At 40.0% G+C, this 23488-nt stretch overlaps 2 protein-coding genes across 4 annotated transcripts in view; one reads left to right on the top strand and one right to left on the bottom strand.

Moving 5' to 3' along the window:
• The window catches only part of LOC126095291 (ubiquilin-1), a 105154-nt gene extending 103128 nt beyond the window's left edge, over positions 1 to 2026 (top strand). The window contains exon 10 of the mRNA XM_049910073.1: positions 313 to 2026. Coding sequence (XP_049766030.1) covers positions 313 to 389 — 77 coding nt within the window. The 3' untranslated portion in view covers positions 390 to 2026. The remainder of the gene's footprint in view (positions 1 to 312) is intronic.
• On the bottom strand, positions 1405 to 23301 carry LOC126095293 (zinc transporter ZIP1-like). Of its 3 annotated transcripts, none has more exons than XM_049910075.1 (5): positions 23128 to 23301; positions 5148 to 5265; positions 4831 to 5020; positions 4648 to 4750; positions 1405 to 2738 (listed from the first exon to the last, which is right to left on the bottom strand). In XM_049910075.1, exons 3-5 carry the CDS (start codon positions 4956 to 4958, stop codon positions 1965 to 1967), a joined length of 1005 nt encoding a protein of 334 aa, XP_049766032.1. In that variant the 5' UTR covers positions 4959 to 5020; positions 5148 to 5265; positions 23128 to 23301; the 3' UTR covers positions 1405 to 1964. The 3 variants fall into 3 exon arrangements, with proteins under 3 accessions (XP_049766032.1, XP_049766031.1, XP_049766033.1); XM_049910074.1 differs by having other exon boundaries at positions 4831 to 5004; XM_049910076.1 differs by lacking the exon at positions 23128 to 23301 and adding an exon at positions 22568 to 22695 and having other exon boundaries at positions 4831 to 5004.
• Between the last annotated feature and the right edge of the window lie 187 nt (positions 23302 to 23488).

The following is a 23488-nucleotide window of genomic DNA, read 5'->3' as shown; positions in this document are numbered from 1 at the left end:
TTACACAGAGGTGATGAGGCTTATGCAGGATAGACTGGCATGGAGAACCACATCAAATAGTTCTTTTAAGACTGAACACCACCACCCCAACAACAAAAACACCACCACCACATAGAAAAAAGTGTTAGTAGTTATCCATTTATTGTAAATTATTATTACTTCTAATGGCCACTGAGTAATTTTTACTCAGTAAATGTTTATGTCCGTGCATATAATTTCTATTATGTTGTATGTTTTAAAATTTTCATACCAGCAGATTGCAGATAATGTGTAAGTTTTCTCAGTTGTCATATAACTTTCTCCAAATTTCAGCTCTTATTGCAACATTTGGGGACATAAATGCTGCAGTTGAGAGGCTACTGCAAAGTCGTCAGATGTCACAAAGCTAACAATACTACAGAGGTAATTCCATATTCCCTGAGTAGTACTTGCCCAGGTTTGTTTGGGTTTCCACTGTGGGGCTACTACATTAAGAGAGATATTTTCAAGAGGACAGCGAAATAATTAAGATATTTGGACAGCGCAGCATTGAAACTTGTGGATACTATTCACTATTGACACAAAAATTTGTCATAATTTGAACTTTACAGGAATAATAATGATAATAATAAAAAAAAAGGAAACCAAGAAACCAGATCGCCCAACACTTAAATTTTAGAAGTTCATAAAGCATGCAACAATATGGCATACTATAGCTTCTTAAGATTGTGTGTGTGCATCTGTGTATTTATATAAATAATATATATATATATTACCTGTTTCTCTCTAGTATGTTAAGCCTTTTCTTCAGTGTTATGTTAAATATGTAGTTGGGAAGTTTTTTTTCCTACTGTTCCGGATCTTGAAAAAAACCATTGTAACTGGCTTCAGGCCTAATACTGTAATCTTGTTACTAATCATCGTGTAATGTAATTTTCTGAGTAATGAAAACACGTAAACCCAAGAACAGTGCTAGCAATATTGCCAAAGGTCTGTTTTGTTTGTGTATATAATTAGGTAAGTGTGTGGATAAATATGGGAGTCCACAAATGAAAGACTGGTACAGTGTAACAGTTATATTCAATACTGAATAGCATCCAAGTTTTGAAGTCAACATCAAAGGTTTATTTCATAGTCACTAATTCTGCAAATCTATGGAGTTTTCCCTCAGGAGAATTATGTAACTTGCAAAATCACGTCATTTATGTGGTAGATCCTGGACATAATAAACATTTATTTTTGATTCCACGATGTGCCAGTTTAAAGTGTTGTAGGTGCTGCACATTATTTTGATATGCCGCAGGTTGTTATGCTTTCTCTGATTGTTTATGTTGGGTATGTCGGTAAAGGTGTGAATGCATGTGCTATGTGTTGTGTGAGATGTTTCATCTACATTCGTTATTTGAGATCAGTTTTTGATGGCAATTATTAAAATGAATTAAAAGTTGTCACTGCAGTATCAAAACTGAATGCAGTACTCATTCATGTCAAATGAGATATATTTTGAGATCAGAAGCTTTTGACCAGTAACCAGAAAACAATTGAATATAAAGCTATGCATATGTAATTTTCCACATCATTTATAAAAGCTGTTGTACTGCATCCACTGTTTTAATAGATTACACACACAATTAGAATTGGTAAATTTTGTTTTGTAATCATGTTGCAAAAAAACTGCAAATTCCTTTTAGTTTTTGTTTTTTCCATTTATGTTCATAATCTGCGAGTTGCTGGTGTTGAAATAAATTAGTGAATATGATTTTGTACATGTGAGCTTAGGAATCAGTTTTTATTCCATTTTTTCCATCAAAATATGGGCTATTTAACAGCCCAGACAATATATGTATGATTGGTGTCATAGTTACAAAAGAAAATTGTATATTGCAGTTTAAAAAATTAAAAAAGTTACATTATCCAATTGTTTCATGTGTTTCCTTAGTATAACAGTCTTCACATTAACAACAAAGTGAACAATACATGTTAAATTACATTATCCACATGTGTCTGCCAGAGACTGTTGAGGAACTAGTCTCAGAATGAGTACTGTCACTGGGTTCCAAAAATAAGATCCCACATATAAATGAAAATCCTAGCAGAAGAACAAGAACTTTAGTGAGACGATTTTCTCCACGGTTGATTTCATGTGGCAAGACCTCAAAGAAAGTAACATACACAAATGTTCCACAAGCCAAGCCTTGTAAAATACCATTTATCACTGACGAGTGTACATTATGACTAAATTCTTCTAAACCCATTGCAATTCCTATCCCCAAAGGTGATGTAACACAAAATGTAATATTGGATCTTATGATTGCATGAAGTTTCAGTCTGCTCTGTACGAGATTGAGTCCCAAGCTGAAGGCTATAATAACTTTATGGAGCACCACAGCAATAAATATCTGCAGTACACTCATTACATCAGGCTGTAGTCCTATTGCTACACCTTCCAGCAGTGAATGCACTGACAAGGCTGCCAATAGTAGTACTGAACGGAATACTGAGTGTGCATCTGGCTCCTCTGCTGGAACGTCATGCTCATTAGAATGCACCTGATCACTGATGCCTTCTATGCTATTACGACGTTGTGACAGCCACTGTTCACCTTCCGCTTCTGCCGGCTGTGTAAGGATATCCTGTGTTAATGTTCTTTCTTTATAGTCCAAGACTATTTGTTCAATGATCAGTATCACAAAGAATCCAACAGATACAGCAAACTCGGCGACAGGAAAGTCAGTTTTGATTTGTAGGGAATACAGGGCCTACAAATCAGACAATTATAAGAGAAGCATTATTAATTCACAACAAAAGTTATGCAAAGAAGGCACTACCACAACATATAAGAGTATGTTATGAAAATAATCGCTTAAAATACTTTGAAAATCAAATATAACTTGAGATACTTCAAAATATTATTGCATTCGTAACTATCTCAGTCAAGAAAGTAACATCTGAACTGTCTTAGGCACAGGAAATTGTATGGAAAATCATCTAAGTATACACACATTCAGTTCATATTGTTAGAGAACATAATTCAGAGTTAATACAATTAACATCAAAGACTTGATTTTAAAATGTAATGTTCTTTCTCTGCTTGTAAAGCAATTTTATTTTAGCAAATGTAAAGACAACTACACCTTAAAACATCAACTGCCACAAGACTTGTGGTGGCACAGGAGAACCACCTGCCATGTGGTAGTCAACATGGCCACTATATTATTTGAGACAATCCAGCAACAATTTCTTGTATTGCATTTTCACTGTTATTGTCAACTGTAGACACACGTCAACATCCGCTACAGAACAAAACTGATTCTCTTAACTGCAAAACTTTCAGACGGCCTCGATTGTTTTAAAATCTGACAGGAAAAAGTGTGTATGTTAGGTATTCCTGCATCCTGTACAGTCCCATTTTAACACTGGTGGAAAAATGGTTGCATCAAAATCTTTACATCCATAGGAATAGGTAGCACATAAATGACTTTACTGTGTTGCAACAGATAAAAATCCAAAGCATTGCACTGTGGGACAATTACAACAGCCAGTGTAAGTATGAGGTGTAGTCATACACTCCTGAAAAGTCCAACTTAGCCTTCTTATCACTCTTAGATCGGCATTTGCAAACTTAAACTTTTATTCACAAACAAGTGATTAACCAATTCATTAGTGATATGAAGTAACATTGGAAAAAGTGTAAGTGGAGTGGCCAAAGTACTTATTATCCAACCGAGTGAAGAGTGAGGCACAAGGACAGCATAACTGGGCTTTACTTGTGGCATAAGCACAGAATGCTCAGATCAAAGGAAAGTGAAGCTCTAAGCATTGAGTGACAAAACAATTAACTTTTAGTCCTGACATATGGGTAAGCATAGTTTTGCAATATACATTCTTCATTTGCAAACTACCCCCCCCCCTCCCCCGCAGAATGTGATTTGTGAACAAGACACTGCGACTGGGAATGTCTATACGGGATCTTTTACTGACATAGTCCCACAAGATACAAACAATGTCAGTAACATACATTATGAAGCTGCTTCCAAAATGGAGACTTCAAGTGATAAAATGTCAGGAGCAAGAGGAGAGGACAGAGAACAACTGATCCATAATGGTGACTAAGTTGTACAATGGACAGTGTCTCCCAATTAATAACTTTAAGGGGCTATAAAATGTACATTTGGGTCATACATGATTTTTCTATATTATGAAACCAAACCCCTTTATGTGTATGTCACAAGGGAAAATATTCATGAGGCACTGTCAGAACATATACCTGCAAAATACTGGGGTAGAGGTGCATCTTTATTGAATTAATCAGTATGACCATTTTTCCACCTCACTCTAAACAATGCATAATAGGAAGAAGAGTAGGAATGTTATAGCATGTTTTCTCTTTAAGATTATCATTAAGTGCAGAGACAAATTAATGACAAATACATTGATTTCCACTGATGACAGCTGCCATCACCAAAGCCATAAAAACTTCTGCATTTTACTTTGACTAAGATAAAAGACAATCTCGTGAACATCCTTTGCGGCCTAATTTTAAAGACTTATTTTCCAATGTACTTAATAATGAATCTAGTTCTTAAAAAGGAAACTGTTTTGCTAAGGTATGACACAAGAACCCATTAACAATTTTAAAATTCACACTTCCTTTTATTTTCAACATACCCTTTTAACAGTTTCATTCACTTCTGGAAACAAATGTAGAAGAGCTGTAGCCATGAAAACACCAGCTGCAAAACAACTCAAGTGGCTTATGACCACAGCATACCTGTACAGAGAGTGTTTATTAGTCCGGCATGTACATATTTCATAGCAACACAAGCTAGGAGTCCTGTATTTAAAATTCACCTGTGCCGTTTGCTTGGATCTATGGTTCCACGAAACTTTTTAATAAGTAAAAGTGGTAACATACTAAAAAGAAATGTTAGGACAAATAGAGTACCAAGTACAAGTCCCTTTGCTTCATTGATTTCCATGTTTTCTTTTCTTCAGGATATTCTTTATTTATTGAAGTGTATGTAGCTGAAAATGGAATTAACTGCAATAAAATAGTTAAGCAAATGACATAATAGTCTTAAAATGATGATTACACAGAGTATAAGGCAATCCATGACTAATAAATAACTTGTATTTCAATAAGAATGCAATAAGGGTATGTATCTCACATTTATATAAAAGGCAGTCTTCTCTTCTCTATTAAAAATAACATGTGAAATAGCCTCACAATTGCTGTGAGACTTCTTGCACTCTACTCCGTTTGCACTGGTCAACTGGCCGGGAAACCTGTAACATGAAAAATAAAATAATAATTCCATATTGAACAGGAAAACTGTCAGAAATAGCCTGTACAACACCTAACTCCATATACTGCTTAGGACTGGCATTGTCACTGCACTGATACCAGTGATACGCAGAAAAACACATTTAAAAAACCTTTGAGTTCATTTTCAGTTATTACTCTACAGGTGAGTTGCTCATTCAGAGGGATATCAGGTTCCTCCACAGGAATATGAAGCTTATCTAAAACTAGTGGGACATCAAGTATGGCTTTGCTCAAGGTAGTTAGCTAGTTAAATGTTCCAAAGGTTATTTGAACAATTATCTTGTCAAAATGATATGGATATTTTGTCCAAATGATATGGAACAAGTCAGTTTACAGGATATGTATACATGATCAGTGTCAAAATTAATGAACCTATCATCATTTTGTTTCACCCACGTGACTACACGTAAAAACTATTCCTCCTCTTCTTCTTCTTTTACTGCTACCTACTACCAGTTTTAAGCAGGAATTTGCCAATAGAATAGGAGCTGTCCAGCAGAAATGATTTAAAACTTGTTTCACTACTTGTCAGAATTTTATGTTACTCGGAAAATGGTCAGAAAATTTTTATTGTTGCATATTGAACTTCTTTCTGAGCCACAGACAGCTTTAACAATGCATAGTAAATGTCATTTTTCTCTCTAGTGTTGTAGGTATGTACATCACTGTTCTTCTCGTATTGTGACGGATTGTTTACGACAAATTTCATTATCGAAAATATGTATTTACGACGGGGCAGTTAAAATACCTAGCTCCTTGGAGACGAACTTACATGGTATCTGTAGGTGAGCACCACACTGTTCTTACCACTCGCTTTTGCACAGTCAATACCTTTTTTCTAAGTGATGAGTTACCCCCAAGAATTATTCCATATGCCATTACTGAGTGGAAATATGCAAAATATGTCAGGAGGGTGATACATTTGTTTCCAAGATAAGCAATTGTTCAAAGAGCAAAATTAGCTGAATTTAATTGTTTGAAAAGCTTAGTAATATGTTTCTTCCACTTCAGTTTTCATTGATACGTACACCCAAACATTTGGAGCACTCTACCCTAGTTAATGTCTACTGCTCCTATGCTACATTACTGGCCATTAAAATTGCTACACCATGAAGATGACGTGCTAGAGACGCGAAATTTAACCGACAGGAAGAAGATGCAGTGATATGCAAATGATTAGCTTTTCAGAGCATTCACACAAGGTTGGCGCCGGTGGCGACATCTACAACGTGCTGACATGAGGAAAGTTTCCAACCGATTTCTCATACACAACAGCAGTTGACCGGTGTTGCCTGGTGAAATGTTATTGTGATGCCTTATATGGAGAAATGCGTACCATCACATTTTCGACTTTGATAAAGGTCGGATTGTAGCCTATCATGATTGCGGTTTATCGTATCGCGACACTGCTGCTCGCATTGGTCGAGATCCAATGACTGTTAGCAGAATATGGAATCGGTGGATTCAGGAGGGTAATACGGAACGCCGTGCTGGATCCCAACGGCCTCATATCACTAGCAGTCGAGATGACAGGCATCTTATCCGCATGGCTGTAACGGATCGTGCAGCCACGTCTCGATCCCTGAGTCAACAGGTGGGAACATTTGCAAGACAACAACCATCCGCACGAACAGTTCGACGACGACGACGACGACGTTTCCAGCAGCATGGACTATCAGCTCGGAGACCAATGACTGCGGTTATCCTTGACACTGCATCACAAACAGGAGCGCCTGCGATGGTGTACTCAACGACGAACCTGGGGGCACAAATGGCAAAAACGTCATTTTTTCGGATGAATCTAGGTTCTGTTTACAGCATCATGATGGCCGCATCCGTGTTTGGCGACATCGCGGTGAATGCACATTGGAAGCGTGTATTCGTCATCACCATACTGGCGTATCACCCGGCGTGATGGTATGAGGCGCCATTGGTTACACGTCTCGGTCACCTCTTGTTCGCATTGACGGCACTCTGAACAGTGGAGGTTACATTTCAGATGTGTTACGACCCGTAGCTTTACCCTTCATTCGATCGCTGCGAAACCCTTCATTTCAGTACGATAATGCACAACCGCACGTTGCAGCTCCTGTACGGGCCTTTCTGGATACAGAAAATGTTCGACTGCAGTCCTGGCCAGCAACTGGCTCGTCACAATATGCCAGTCACTACTCTTGATGAACTGTAGTATTGTGTTGAAGCTGCGTAGGCAGCTGTACCTGAACACGACATCCAAGCTCTGTTTGATTCAATGCCCAGGCGTATCAAGGCCGTTATTACGGCCAGAGGTGGTTGTTCTGGGTACTGATTTCTCAGGATCTATGCACCCAAATTGCGTGAAAATGTAATCATATGTCAGTTCTAGTATAATATATTTGTCCAATGAATACCCATTTATCATCTGCATTTCTTCTTGGTGTAGCAATTTTAATGGCCAGTAGTGTACATCAACTGTTGGAATAATTCTATTTGTTGTACAGAACTGAATGTAGTGTTTATTTCAAAATCTAGGTAGAGTCAAATGTTTTCAGAGAACAACATAATTATTTTGTAGTACTCAGTTTCCTTGTACTAACCTCCATAAATCATAAATCATCTAATGGAGATATAACAGAGTCACTCAAGATGGGGGGGACGGACCTGTGACACCAACCACGACAACAGTGTTTTTTTTTTTATTTTTTTTTTTTTGGGGGGGGGGGGGGGGGCAGCAAAATCTTAAATTTTAATGTGGCTCCAAAAGGGTGAATTTGACAAGACTAAGTTTTGTATAAATGAAGACATGTGAGAATAAGTTGTAAATACAAAATCATCCATAAAATTTAGTGTCTTACTGGAAATTGTTTATGGTATTGTGAAACAACAGATGTGAAAATTACCGAACTATCAGTTTAATAAGTCACAGCTGCAAAATACTAACGCGAATTCTTCACAGACGAATGGAAAAACTGGTAGAAGCGGACCTCGGTGAAGATCAGTTTGGATTCCGTAGAAATGTTGGAACACGTGAGGCAATACTAACCTTACGACTTATCTTAGAAGCTAGATTAAGGAAAGGCAAACCTACGTTTCTAGCATTTGTAGACTTAGAGAAAGCGCGTTTGACAATGTTGACTGGAATACACTCTTTCAAATTCTAAAGGTGGCAGGGGTAAAATACAGGGAGCGAAAGGCTATTCACAATTTGTACAGAAACCAGATGGCAGTTATAAGAGTCGAGGGACATGAAAGGGAAGCAGTGGTTGGGAAAGGAGTGAGACAGGGTTGTAGCCTATCCCCGATGTTATTCAATCTGTATATTGAGCAAGCAGTAAAGGAAACAAAAGAACAATTCGGAGTAGGTATTAAAATTCATGGAGAAGAAGTAAAAACTTCGAGGTTCGCCGATGACGTAATTCTGTCAGAGACAGCAAAGGACTTGGAAGAACAGTTGAATGGAATGGACACTGTCTTGAAAGGAGGATATAAGATGAACATCAACAAAAGTAAAACAAGGATAATGGAATGTAGTCGAATTAAGTCGGGTGATGCTGAGGGAATTAGATTAGGAAATGAGACACTTAAAGTAGTAAAGGAGTTTTGCTATTTAGGGAGTAAAATAACTGATGATGGTCGAAGTAGAGAGGATATAAAATGTAGACTGGCAATGGCAAGGAAATCGTTTCTGAAGAAGAGAAATTTGTTAACATCGAGTATAGATTTAAGTGTCAGGAAGTCGTTTCTGAAAGTATTTGTATGGAGTGTAGCCATGTATGGAAGTGAAACATGGATGATAACTAGTATGGACAAGAAGAGAATAGAAGCTTTCGAAATGTGGTGCTACAGAAGAATGCTGAAGATAAGGTGGGTAGATCACGTAACTAATGAGGAGGTATTGAATAGGATTGGGGAGAAGAGAAGTTTGTGGCACAACTTGACTAGAAGAAGGGATTGGTTGGTAGGACATGTTTTGAGGCATCAAGGGATCACAAATTTAGCATTGGAGGGGAGTGTGGAGGGTAAAAATCGTAGAGGGAGACCAAGAGATGAATACACTAAGCAGATTCAGAAGGATGTAGGTTGCAGTAGGTACTGGGAGATGAAGAAGCTTGCACAGGATAGAGTAGCATGGAGAGCTGCATCAAACCAGTCTCACGACTGAAGACCACAACAACAACAACATTGTGAAACAGATGACAAAGGAAGCACTGGATTTGGTCATCTTGGTTTTCAAAACAGAAAATATTTCAAGTGGCAGTGTTTACAGCTGTTTCTGACATGTGCATACAAAACACTTGAAATATACTGATGTCAGCTTGAAAGTCCCTACATAAGCAAAAAATTTCATAATAAAGAAACAAAGATATATGTCAGAATACAATGGCCTAACGATTTCTTAGAGACCCATCAGAGAAACACACTTTGTAAAAAATTGAGAAAGAATGTGTAAACTATGCATTCCTGTCACATGCCATAGACGTTTGAATCCAGACACTGTGATTAAGGGGTGTTTACACATGAAGACATCTATGGGATCCTTCCCCCACCACTCCTCCTTTGGATCTGCTATTAATACCATTTACACTGTTCTTCTTCAGGTAAAACAGAAAAATCTATCAAACCTTATTTTGGAGCTGAAGCAACTGAAATGCAAGACCTGTTTATCCAATTTCATCATATTTCACATTGATTGTGCTCTGAGAACTTTATTTAGTATAAAACTAACTTTTCACAACAATAAATGGAAGCACTTTCAAAACTGCTTGTTTTTGGCCATAAAATATTGGTCGTGGCATGTTGGATAGCAAGCCTTCCTGATATTTAACCACAGCCTTTTTTCCCCTTGTGTACTAAACACACACACACACACACACACACACACACACGCATGACGACCACAATCTCTGGCTGCTGAGCCCTGACTGCGAGCAGCTGTGCATGATGCGAGAAGCAACTGGGTGTTGGTGGTAAGGAGGAGGCTGGGGCAGAGAAGGGTAGGGTTGGGGGTGGGGGATGGTAAAGTGCTGCTTGTGGGAATATACATGGACGATGCGGAGAGAGGGTAGGCCAGCTAGGTGCAGTTGGGAGGTTAGACAGAGGGCTGGGGAGGGGGGGGGGGGGGGGTAATAGGAAAGAAGAGAAGTAAAAAGATAGGGTGCTTTGGTGGAATGAGGGCTGTGTAGTGCTGGAATGGGAACAGCGAAGGGGCTAGATGGGTAGGGACAATGACTAACAAAGGTTGAGACTAGGAGGTTTAGGGGAACGCAGGATATATTGCAGGGAGAGTTTCCACTGCATAATTCAGAAAATCTGGTTTCCGTGGGAAGGATCCAGATGGTACTGGCTGTGAAGCAGCCCTTCAAATGGAGAATGTCATGTTGGGCAGAGTGCTCAACAACAGGGTGGTCCAGCTGTTTCTTGGCCACAGTTTGTGGATGGCCATTCATGCGGACAGACAGCTTGTTGGTTGTCATGCCCATGTAGAATGCAGGACAGTGGTTGCAGCTTATCTTCCAGATCCCATGATTGGTTTCAAAGATAGCCCTGCCTCTGACGGGATAGGTGATGCTTGTGACTCGACTGAAGTAGGTGAAGGTGGGAGGATGTATGGAACAAGTCTTGCATCTAGGTCTGTTGTAGGGATATGAGTCATGAGGCGAGGGGTTGGGAGCAGGGGTTGTTTTGGGGATGGATAGGAACACTGTGTGGATACGAAGGGCAGCAAAATACCACTGTGGGAGTGGACAGGACATTCTTCATTTAGGGAATGGCAAGAGGTAGTCGAAACCCTGGTGGAGAATGTGATTTGGTTGTTCCAATCCTGGGTAGTACTGAGTCATGAGGGGAAGGCTGCTCTGTGGCCAGATGGTGGGACTTGGGGAGGTGGTGGGTGAATGGAGAGATAGGGCATGGGAGATCTGTTTTTGTACAAGGTTGGGAGGGTAATTATGGTCTGTGAAGACCTCAGTGAGACCCTCAATATATTTTTAGAGGGTCTGCTCGTCACTACAGATGTGACAGCCGTGGAAAGGCTACATGGAAAGGACTTCTTGGTATGGAATAGGTGGCAGCTGTCGAAGTGGAGGTATTGCTGGGGGTTGGTAGGTTTGATATGGGCGGAGCAATTGATGTAGCCATTTTTGAGGTGGAGGTCAACACTGAGGAAGGTGGCTTCTTGGTTTGAATAAGACCAGGTGAAGTGAATGGGGGAGAAGGTTCTGGAGGAATGTGGATAGGGTGTCCTCACCCTTGATCCAGATCACACAGATTTCAAAATGAATCTGAAACGAGTCAGGGGTTTTGGATCTGGGTTTATAGGAAGGATTCTTCTAGATGGCCCACGAATAGGTTAGCTTAGGATGGTGCCATGCGGGTGTCCTCAGCCGCACCACGGATTTGTTTGTAGGTAATGCCTTCAAAGGAGAAGTAATTGTCGGTGAGGATATAGTTGGTCATGGTGACTTGGATGGAGGTTGTAGGTTTGGAATCAGTCGGACATTGGGAAAGGTAGTGTTCAATAGCAGTAAGGCCATGGGCATTAGGGATGTTACTGTAAAGTGAGGGGGCATCAAAAGTGACGAGCAGGGCATCATGTGGTACAGGAACAGGAACTGTGGAGAGTCGGTGGAGGAAATAGTTGGTATCTTTTACATAGGAGGGTAGGTTGTGGGTAATAGGTGTTGGTCTAAGAGAGCACAAATTCTCTCAGGGAGGCGGGGGCAATGGATTTTACATTGTTTGAATAGATAACAATTACATACTCTGCAAATGACATAACTTAATTTTGCTTGCATAATTATTTTTGAAGTTATGACTCAAAATGTACTACACTGAAACCGTTCCACTTCTGTTTCACTGACTGGTGCCTCATACCTGGCTCTGGTCTTAAAAGACATATTCATGCCAAAATGACATATGAGTAGTGTGGTGTGTGAAAATAAGATGACAAGGATTAACTGCACTGTGAAAAAGGTTGACTACATATGAAAATGCAAGGAGGCAGCCTGGGAAGGGTGGGGGCTTGAAAATTCCACAAAATGCAGCAAATAGAGCCAGCCTTGCTGAAGACCAACCTTTTGGTTTAAATAGTGATTGTATGGGTACAAGAACATTCACCTTTTCACATGATGACTTCCACAAGACAGGGGGAGGGGGGGGGGGGCACGCAGTAGAGCTGCCTGCTGTAGCTGCCAGTAACTACATGGCAATCAACATGTTAAAACAAAGATAGGCATGTGAGATGTGTTCCTTATTACAAGTATTGGACTTCTGAACTTAATAACAGTATAACTTAACTGGTTATCACAGACGTTTTGGCTGACTTACAGGACAAGGGAGAGAGGTGAAGATAGCGAAAGGCTGTGGCATGGAGGAAGAACAAAGGTGGTAGGGCAGGGCTACAGGAACATCGAGAGAGTTTAAGTTGAAGGGTGTGTGAGGGGACGGAAAAAACGAGGCAAGAGAGGGAGAGAAACATAAGGATCAAAGAATAGATTTGAATAGATGCACAAGCAGGATGACAGGGACAGTAAAGATTCAAGCGATATTATTTGAGTACAGAATGTGCGCAACAGACATTTCCTACTTGCGACGTTTAAATTAACTCGGAACTGTCTCCAAGGAAGGATAGGATGATCCACTGAACAGGAGTTTTAATGCAACTGTTAAATCTAAATATGTACTAATGAGAAATATACTTGCAAATTTGATGGTCTATTCCAAGTTTGGCGACAGCTGACAATACACATTCATCAAAGTGGACAAGTGGTGGGTTGTAATGCACACACAAATGCAACGGAATTAGCAGCAGAGCTGATAAATAAATGAGAAATTTTTTCACTCTTCATGGGTATGAGGAACTGTCATAAAATAGGTATAGGATATAGGAAGCAGAGAGAGAGAGAGAGAGAGAGAGAGAGAGAGAGAGAGAGAGAGAGAAATGGAAGTGTGGCAGTTTGACAGAATACTCTTCACTTAAAGCTTCCGGGCTCATAGGCAGTGGTCGAAGTATAAAACTCTCCCCTGACGTTTCGTCTTCGACTGCGGGAGACATCCTTGGAGGTACAGAGGTGAAATGCGAAGATAACTAGAGGAAGCACTGATTATATAGGCAGTACAGAGGGAGCCACTGTTGATCACGTGTCGTCGGATATGAGATTGTCTCTGGTAATGCCAACACTCTCGATTGAAAGTAATCGATCGTCACGCTTGCGGTGCAACGCTGACATCCAAATTTTATCCGGTTTAACACCTTCGTCTTTCCTGTTGAAATTATTATGGTGTTTATCAATCTCGATAGCCTCTCTATACATGCATGCATAGTAACGCGAGGTTTTTGATATGACACTCGTCTCGCTGGATTTTATTTCATGATCACATTCCTGGTAAACATGTTCCGCTACGGCCGATTTATCAGTGTGACTCAGGCGGCAATTCCTCTTATGTTCAACAAGACGGGTGTTCACACTTCTCTTTGTGGTACCGATATAAACCTGGCCACAACTACACAGAATTTTATATACCCCCATTGTAGCCAAAGGGTGTTTTGCCTTTTGCCGATATTAAATATTCTTTTATTTTTCTGGTGGGTCTGAAGATAGATTCCACCCCATAGTTGCTTAAAACTTTCCCTGTGCAGTCTGTGACCTTACTAATGAACGGAAGAAAAACTTTGCCCTTGGGCGACTGTTGTTCGTCATTGCTCCTGATTCTCTGCCTAGAGCGAAGTGCTCGAACTATATCCTTGCTAGAATAGCCATTTTTCATGAAAGTTGACTGTAGATGTTCAATCTCATCTTTAAAATAAACAGGTTCGCAAATTTTGTATGTCCTGTCTACCAAGGTTTTCATTACACCTCTTTTTTGTCTAGAGCGGTGGTTTGAATCTTTATGTAGATAACGATCGGTATGTGTAGCCTTTCTATACACCTTAAGGCCCAACGTTCCGTCCCATCATTTAATCACAGACACGTCCAGGAAATTCAATTGCCCATTCCTTTTTGTCTCCATAGTAAATTGGATTTTTGGATTAATGCTGTTTAAATGTGTCAGGAAGGCATCCAACTCCTCTGCTCCATGTGTCCATACTACGAACGTGTCATCAACATAGCGATACCATCTGGCTGGCCTCTTTCTGGCAGTCTGCAACGCCCGTTGTTCAAAAGTCTCCATAAATAGTTTCGTTTACTGGAATCACAGTAAATAATGGCACAATATCAAAACTGACGAGGATATCATCTGGGCCAACACTCGTTTCCTTTAACTTGTCAATGAAATGAGCTGAATTTTTAATATGACTGTCCGTCCTACCAACCTAAGGTTGCAGCAATGAGGCAAGGTGTCTAGCTAACTCGTGTATTGGCCCACCTATTGCGCTGACAATTGGCCTCAACGGAATCTCAGGTTTACGCTTTTTGGGTAAGCCATAAAGTCTTAGTGGGTACGCTTCTGTTTTACAAAGCAGCTTCTTATCGTCGGAGGTGAATGAAGATGCTTTCACCAGTCAACTGGTCATTCTTAATTTTAAGTGAAGGCAAGCTTACATTGTATGTTCAAATGCCTTTACGGGGAGGATATGTCAGCACTGGTTCGACGATTTTAAGGAATGCACAAGAAGAAAGCACAACAACTGTGTACCCTCACCTTCCTGTTGCGCTGCAGGGACACTTCGACGGTTCCGAAATTTCTGAAGGTGAAGAGGATGTTTCGCTTGGCTCAGGCTCATCGTATTTACAACCATATGGAATCTGCAATGCTACGTGAGAGGATTCATCAGATGCGGCGAGCACTGGCGGACACCAGCAGTAAGCTTTTTCCATCTCCACTTGGTTCTTAGTAATACTATGCAGTGTGGTGACTGGAATAAGATTAACGGTCTAACATTCAAAACTATGGAAGTTAGTGCAGAAATATCAGCAAATAGACAGAAGAAGTTCAATAACTTACAGAACAACATTTCAGGAGGTTCAGTTGAGGACAATTCTCGAACCGTTATTAACCTGTCTGATAAAGATTTGTCAAAAGCTGAAATTTCTGTACTAGCGAAAGGAGGCAATTTTGCTTTGATGCCCCAAAACGTACCCACAGAGGATATTGTAGCAAATATTGAGGCAGGTATCCATCAGCTTCCACAGCAGTCCGCTGACATAATTAGGATGGAAACGACTATGATTTTACGTACATGTAAGCCATGTAACAATAATTTGCTGCAGGCACAAAGGAAGGTGCTGAGGGATATAAATGCAGACAAAAACATTATTGTTCTTAATGCAGATAAGGGTAATGCCACTGTCATACTGAACAGTGAGGACTATCATGGAAAAATCAATGATATTTTGGTTCCCTCTAATTACAAAAAACTCCAGAAAGATCCTACCATGAAGATTTTAAGAATGACCAATCAACTGATGGAAAGCTTCTTCATTCACCTCCGACGATGAGAAGCTGCTTTGTAAAACAGAAGCGTACCCACCTAGACTTTACGGCTTACCCAAAGTGCATAAAACTGAGATTCCGTTGAGACCAATTGTCAGCGGTATACGTGGACCAACACATGAGTTAGCTAGACACCTTGCCTCATTGCTGCAACCTTAGGTTGGTAGGATGGACAATCATATTAAAAATTCAGTTCATTTCATTGACAAGCTAAAGGAAACGAGCGATGGCCCGGATGATATCCTCGTCAGTTTTGATACTGTGTCGTTATTTACTGTGATTCTGGTAAGATTCTGGTAAACGAAGCTATCTTATGCATAACGGATATTTTTCCTACCGATATTGTGCCATTTTCCGACACTGCCTCACCACAAGCTATACAATAATAACTTTTATGAACAGATTGACGGGGTGGCTATAGGCAGTCCTCTTAGTCCTGCTGTAGCTAATCTATTTATGGAGACTTTTGAACAACGGGCGTTGCAGACTGCCAGAAAGGGACCAGCCAGATGGTATCGCTATGTTGATGACACATTCGTAGTATGGACACATGGAGCAGAGGAGTTGGATGCCTTCCTGACACATTTAAACAGCATTAATCCTAAAATTCAATTTACTATGGAGATGAAAAGGAATGAGCAATTGAATTTCCTGGATGTGTCTATGATTAAACGATGGGACAGAATGTTGGGCCATAAGGTGTATAGAAAGGCCACACATACTGATCGTTATCTACATAAAGATTCAAACCACCACCCTAGACAAAAAAGAGGTGTAATGAAAAGCTTGGTAGACAGGGCATACAAAATTTGTGAACCTGTTTGTTTTAAAGATGAGATTGAACATCTACAGTTAACTTTCGTGAAGAATGGCTATTCTAGCAAGGATGTAGTACGAGCACATCGCTCTAGGCAGAGAATCAGGAGCAAGGACGAACAACAGTCGCCCAAGAGCAAAGTTTTTCTTCCGTTCATTAGTAAGGTCACAGATCGCATTGGGAAAGTTTTAAGCAAGTATGGGGTGGAAACTATTTTCAGGCCCACCAGGAAAATAAAAGAATATTTAAGTCGGCAAAAGATGCAAGAGACCCTTTGGCTACACCGGGGGTATATAAAATTCCTTGTAGTTGTGGCCAGGTTTATATCGGTACCACAAAGAGAAGTGTGAACACCCGTCTTGTTGAACATAAGAGGAATTGAAACTTCCTGGCAGATCAAAACTGTGTGCCCCACTGAGACTCGAACTCGGGACCTTTGCCTTTCGCGGGCAAGTGCTCTACCATCTGAGCTACTGAAGCACGATTCACGCCTGGTACTCACAACTTTACTTCTGCCAGTATCCTGTCTCCTACCTTCCAAACTTTACAGAAGCTCTTCTGCGAACCATGCAGAACTAGCACTCCTGAAAGAAAGGATATTGCGGAGACATGGCTTAGCCACAGCCTGGGGGATGTTTCCAGAATGAGATTTTCACTCTGCAGCAGAGTGTGTGCTGAAATGAAACTTCCTGGCAGATCAAAACTGTGTGCCCGACCGAGACTCGAACTCGGGACCTTTGCCTTTCGCGGGCAAGTGCTCTACCATCTGAGCTACCGAAGCATGACTCACGCCCGGTACTCACAGCTTTACTTCTGCCAGTATCCTGTCTCCTAGCTTCCAAACTTTATCTGCCAGGAAGTTTCATATCAGCGCACATTCCGCTGCAGAGTGAAAATCTCATTCTGGAAACATCCCCCAGGCTGTGGCTAAGCCATATCTCCGCAATATCCTTTCTTTCAGGAGTGCTAGTTCTGCATGGTTTGCAGAAGAGCTTCTGTAAAGTTTGGAAGGTAGGAGACAGGATACTGGCAGAAGTAAAGCTGTGAGTACCGGGCGTGAGTCGTGCTTCGGTAGCTCAGGTGGTAGAGCACTTGCCCGCGAAAGGCAAAGGTCCCGAGTTCGAGTCTCGGTCGGGCACACAGTTTCGATCTGCCAGGAAGTTTCATATCAGCGCACACTCCGCTGCAGAGTGAAAATCTCATTCTGGATAAGAGGAATTGCCGCCTGGGTCACATGGATAAATTGGTCGTAGCGGAACATGTTTACCAGGAAGGTGATCATGAAATAAAATTCAGCGTGACGAGCGTCATGTCAAAAACCTCGCATTTTTATGCACGCATGTATAGAGAGGTTATCGAGATTGATAAACATCATAATAATTTTAACAGGAAAGACAAAGGTGTTAAACTAGATAAAATTTGGATGTCAGCATAGCACCGCAAGCGTGATGATCGATTACTTTCAATCAAGAATTTTGGCATTACCAGAGAGAATCTCACAACCGATGCTAGGTGATCGACAGTGGCTCCCTCTTCACTGCCTATATCTATATCTACATCTACATCCATACTCCGCAAGCCACCTGACGGTGTGTGGCGGAGGGTACCTTCAGTACCTCTATCGGTTCTCCCTTCTATTCCAGTCTCGTATTGTTCGTGGAAAGAAGGATTGTCGGTATGCCTCTGTGTGGGCTCTAATCTCTCTGATTTTATCCTCATGGTCTCTTCGCGAGATATACGTAGGAGGGAGCAATATACTGCTTGACTCTTCGGTGAAGGTATGTTCTCGAAACTTTAACAAAAGCCCTTACCGAGCTACTGAGCGTCTCTCCTGCAGAGTCTTCCACTGGAGTTTTCTATCATCTCCGTAACGCTTTCGCGATTACTAAATGATCCTGTAACGAAGCGCGCTGCTCTCTGTTGGATCTTCTCTATGTCTTGTATCAACCCTATCTGGTACGGATCCCACACTGCTGAGCAGTATTCAAGCAGTGGGTGAACAAGTGTACTGTAACCTATTTCCTTTGTTTTCGGATTGCATTTCCTTAAGATTCTTCCAATGAATCTCAGTCTGGCGTCTGCTTTACCGACAATCAACATTATATGATCATTCCATTTTAAATCACTCCTAATGCGTACTCCCAGATAATTTATGGTATTAACTGCTTCCAGTTGCTGACCTGCTATTTTGTAGCTAAATGATAAAGGATCTATCTTTCTGTGTATTCGCAGCACATTACACTTGTCTACATTGAGATTCAATTGCCATTCCCTGCACCATGCGTCAATTCGCTGCAGATCCTCCTGCATTTCAGTACAATTCTCCATTGTTACAACCTCTCGATACACCACAGCATCATCTGCAAAAAGCCTCAGTGAACTTCCGATGTCATCCACCAGGTCATTTATGTATATTGTGAATAGCAACGGTCCTATGACACTCCCCTGCGGCACACCTGAAATCACTCTTACTTCGGAAGACTTCTCTCCATTGAGAATAACATGCTGCGTCCTGTTATCTAGGAACTCTTCAATCCAATTACACAATTGGTCTGATAGTCCATATGCTCTTACTTTGTTCATTAAACGACTGTGGGGAACTGTATCGAATGCCTTGCGGAAGTCAAGAAACACGGCATCTACCTGTGAACCCGTGTCTATGGCCCTCTGAGTCTCGTGGACGAACAGCACGAGCTGGGTTTCACATGACCGTCTTTTTCGAAACCCATGCTGATTCCTACAGAGTAGATTTCTCGTCTCCAGAAAAGTCATTATATTCAGTGCTTCCTCTAGTTATCTTCGCAGTTCGCCGCTGTACCTCCGAGGATGTCTCCTGCAGTCCAAGACGAAACGTCAGGAGAGAGTTTTATACTTCGACCACGGCCTATCAGCCTGGATGTTTTAAGTGAAGACAATACCGGCCGTGAAAGCTTACATTGTATGACTGACAGACTACTGTTTTGACAAATTGTAAGAAATATCTTAAAAAGACATGTGTCTCATTTTGGGACGTGATTAAAGTGGTCAGAACCATGGCAAATTAAGTGGTCAGGCTGGCCAAACATGAGGTGACATTATGTTATAATGGGAATGCTTCTTTATGGCTGGTTGGTACAGGGGTGAACATTATCATAACAATAGAAGGGTATGACATGAGACAAAGGTAGGAGAAGTAATCCACAAAACTACTGCCAAATCTCACTGGTCTGGTTCTGTTGTAGAATCTAAGAAGATTCAAAGCTCAAACATAATGAGGTATGTTGAAAAGAATGATCTCCTTTATGCCAACCAGAACAGATTTTGAAAACACTGGTCATGTGGAACAAGTTGCACTGTTATCTCATGACACCCTGAAACCCACAGATGCAGAATTTCTTGCCTCTGAAAGGCATATGACTCAGAACCACACCAATGTTTATTAACAAAAATTCAATTATATTGGTTAACAAACACAATTTGTGACTGGACTGAGGCTTCTTTCGAAAAGAAGGATGTGGCATGTTCGTTTGAATGGAGAGTTGTGGACAGAGTTATAAGTAACCTCTGGCGAGTTATATATACTTACATTCAGATTTTTTTTGTAGATGTAGTGTAACTCTGTGTAGGGACATGAAAATGAATGATTACATAGGCTCAGTTGCAAAGGTTGTGTCAAACTTTGGCTCATTTGCAGGAAACAGAAAATGTAATTGGTCCACAGAGGACAGTTACATCTTGAAATATTTTTAAAGTTTATGGGACCCATGCCAAATAGTACCAAGAGGGGATATTGAAAGTGTTCAAAGAACAATACAATTGGTCACATGTATGAGGCTGCTGAGAAACATGAATTGGCACATGCTTGAAGACAGCCACATTAAAGCACTGAAACCTACTTCCAAAGTTTTCAGTATTAAGGAATCAATGCTATAGAACAATCTAGAAATATACTTCAGCCCCTTACATATCACTTGTAGGGACCACAAAGGTAAGATTAGAAGAATTACAGTGTGTACAGAAGCATTTAAGCATTTATTCTTCCCCTGCTCCAAATGCGATTGGAAAAGGAAGAGACCCAAACATGTTGCACAATGCTTAGTATCCTTTGCCATGTATATTCAAATAAAGACTGTGGGTGAAGCAGTGACTGATAGAGCACAACTTTTCACGATAAATAGGTGGCAGCAGGTACTCTTGGTGGAGTACACTTAATACGGGACATCATGGAGGTGGAAATTCACGTCATGTAACATGAAGACAGGATCACCAAATTAAATAGATTTGGAGATGATATTGACTACTAAAGGAGTAATAAACATCTTTCTTCATGGTGGATTCAGGTGATGGTCATCATATTAAGTATACAACTGGTTTATATATTTGGGCAGATAGAAAATATTCTTTTAGATGACCTGTTTACAGCATTTTGTTCAAGGATTATGTCAACAATTTGTGAATGCAAAGAACCTCGGCTGGCTAACTGAACACTCACCAATTTAATGCTGAACAGGAACATGTGAGTGACAATATGATACAGAATCCTCTTCTTCCTAAAGGGCACATAAATCAACAACTCCCTTCGGCATCTTTGCTAACTATTCGTTACAGGACACAGGGTTTAGCAGTGCCAGAAGAAAACTTATACTGACTGACACCATGGGAAAAGAGATCGCTAAAAATTATAAATCATGGTTTGTTTCAGTATATGATGAAGGTAGGGTATGAGTGCATGGAAACGCATATTAAGCAGTTAAGTCATCCTGTGAACATAGCACTGTCCATACCACAGGTGATGATGTCCTTAAATAAATAGCTTTTACATTAGAAGAAGAAATTTGTTGATGGGAATGCATTTATGCTAGATCATTTCAAAGGTTTTCATGGGCTGCTGAATGAAAATGAGCCAACAGAATCAATACAGAGTTCCCCAAAGCTTTCAGTGTCTTGTGTTCATGCCAAGATGAGTGAGTCACCAGTATTACCAATGCAAAGACAGTGATCATTCTATTCTATGAAGCTGTATTTAGTCCAGCTGTTTGTTAATGTAATACCTCTATCAATATTTTATAATATGCACAATCAAAATTTTATAATATACACAGTGCCCCCCCCCCTCTATCTGTTTATATATGTTGCTATTTCTTAGAAGTGAAAGAAAATATCCACAGGATTATTCTTCACACGTAAATATGCTAAAACATCATGAATAAAAGATCAAATGGCATTTTCTGTGGGGTCACCAACACAAAATCTAAAGAGAGCAATTAACAAGGCATTTCATACTGAATTGCATACATTAATGCACCTTCAGAATCTTTATTAAAATACACTGCTACTTCACTACAGTATCCCAGGCCATAATACATCAAAACTGGATGTCCATGACTTTGAGTAATCTCAATTAGTTGTCATTAATTACATCAGTGTGAAATTTCCCCACATACAATTAATCTCCGAGATGTAATATAATGGTACTACTCCATGAGTTAATGATCTGCATACCACGGTAACGTGAAAATTAAGTAAAGCAGACATACATAGGGCCTACCTTTTTTTTTTTTTTTTTTTTTTTTTTTTTTTTTTTTTTTTTTTGCATTAGCTCAATAAGAAAATTTACAAGTGTTAAGAAATTACGTAGTTTCATAATTATTTTCAGCCTTATTTTCCCATCAGAACCAGATTAATTACAAAAAACAAAGAAACACAAATGCTGTCTCCTATTGAAATGGCCTAGCCACAGGCAAATAAACTTCATGAATTCTGTACCCTGTAACAAGAATTCTACTTCGAATTTAACAGTGCTTATTGAGACTGAATAATAGGAAATGTAATTACATATGATACAAAGCAAGTATGCAGTAGTGAGGCAATGTGAGTCTGAAATTATCTTAAGTACAAAACTACTTTAACATTATGTCTAGGGTCACTGTGAAACAAGTCAAATATTAAGTAAACAGCAAACAGGTAAATCTATGTTCTGCAAAACGCACATGCAGTCAGAAACAGTAGATGAAAAAATGCGCAGTAAGAGAAAACGTGTTGGGGAAACTCACTGTTGCAAAAGGAAATTTACGGTGCAAATCGATCACATTAGAATATTTGGCATAAGTTACTTCCTCTATCAACATTCGTAAATTCCTATGCTCACTAGTCTCAGTCATGTACGGCTACAAAAAAAAAAAAAAAAAAAAAAAAAATTGGTGGGTGTGTTCTATATCTTATATTCACTGTATGATATACTTTCTAATTCAATCATATCACTACGACATATATTCGTGTATGATGAAATGTCGCTTTAACAGCAACATTTACACAAGTCAGTTGGCAAAACAATCACTGCGAAATACCGATTGGCGCGAAATCAGGGAACTTACAAAAAGATTACGTATCTTATAGTGCGCTCTTGGTAGCTTAAGAGTAATAACGGCCGTTTGATATGGATTTTTATCGCTCAGTGTATTATCGTACATTGAAAAGACGACAGCATACAAGTCACACATAAATAAAAATTCATTTTTGGGACACATTTTTGTTTAGCATGTTGTTTTACTTATATCATCTTAGCAACAGCGGTGATTAGTGAAATATATACCCTTGTAAGTATTGTACGAACCTCGCATATGGGCAGTTTAATTCGTTTCGTGAGGCTGCTACTGCAATGAAAACAAACCAGACTGCCACATCTCACTTTACACGAATGATTCATAGTCATCAAACTTTAAGCATATACAGTACACACACACAAATATTGACAACACACCGCTAAGATTGGTCAAAGTTTATACGTCACAAGATTGGTCAAAGATTATACGTCACCCAAAATAGCCTCGATTTGGTAATCTTAATGATGAAGTTATTTCGACTGAATGTTTTACAAAACAGGAATGCAGACATTAATTCGCTTAGTACAGCGTTTCAAATTATTTAACTTTTGAAAAATGTACTGTGGTTTTATATCTTTGATCCACTGTGCA

Source organism: Schistocerca cancellata, chromosome 8 (genome assembly GCF_023864275.1).
Source record: "Schistocerca cancellata isolate TAMUIC-IGC-003103 chromosome 8, iqSchCanc2.1, whole genome shotgun sequence".
Classification (NCBI taxonomy): domain Eukaryota; kingdom Metazoa; phylum Arthropoda; class Insecta; order Orthoptera; family Acrididae; genus Schistocerca; species Schistocerca cancellata.
The sequence above is the reverse complement of the archived record's forward strand: the minus strand, read 5'-3'. Positions and strand labels throughout refer to the sequence as shown.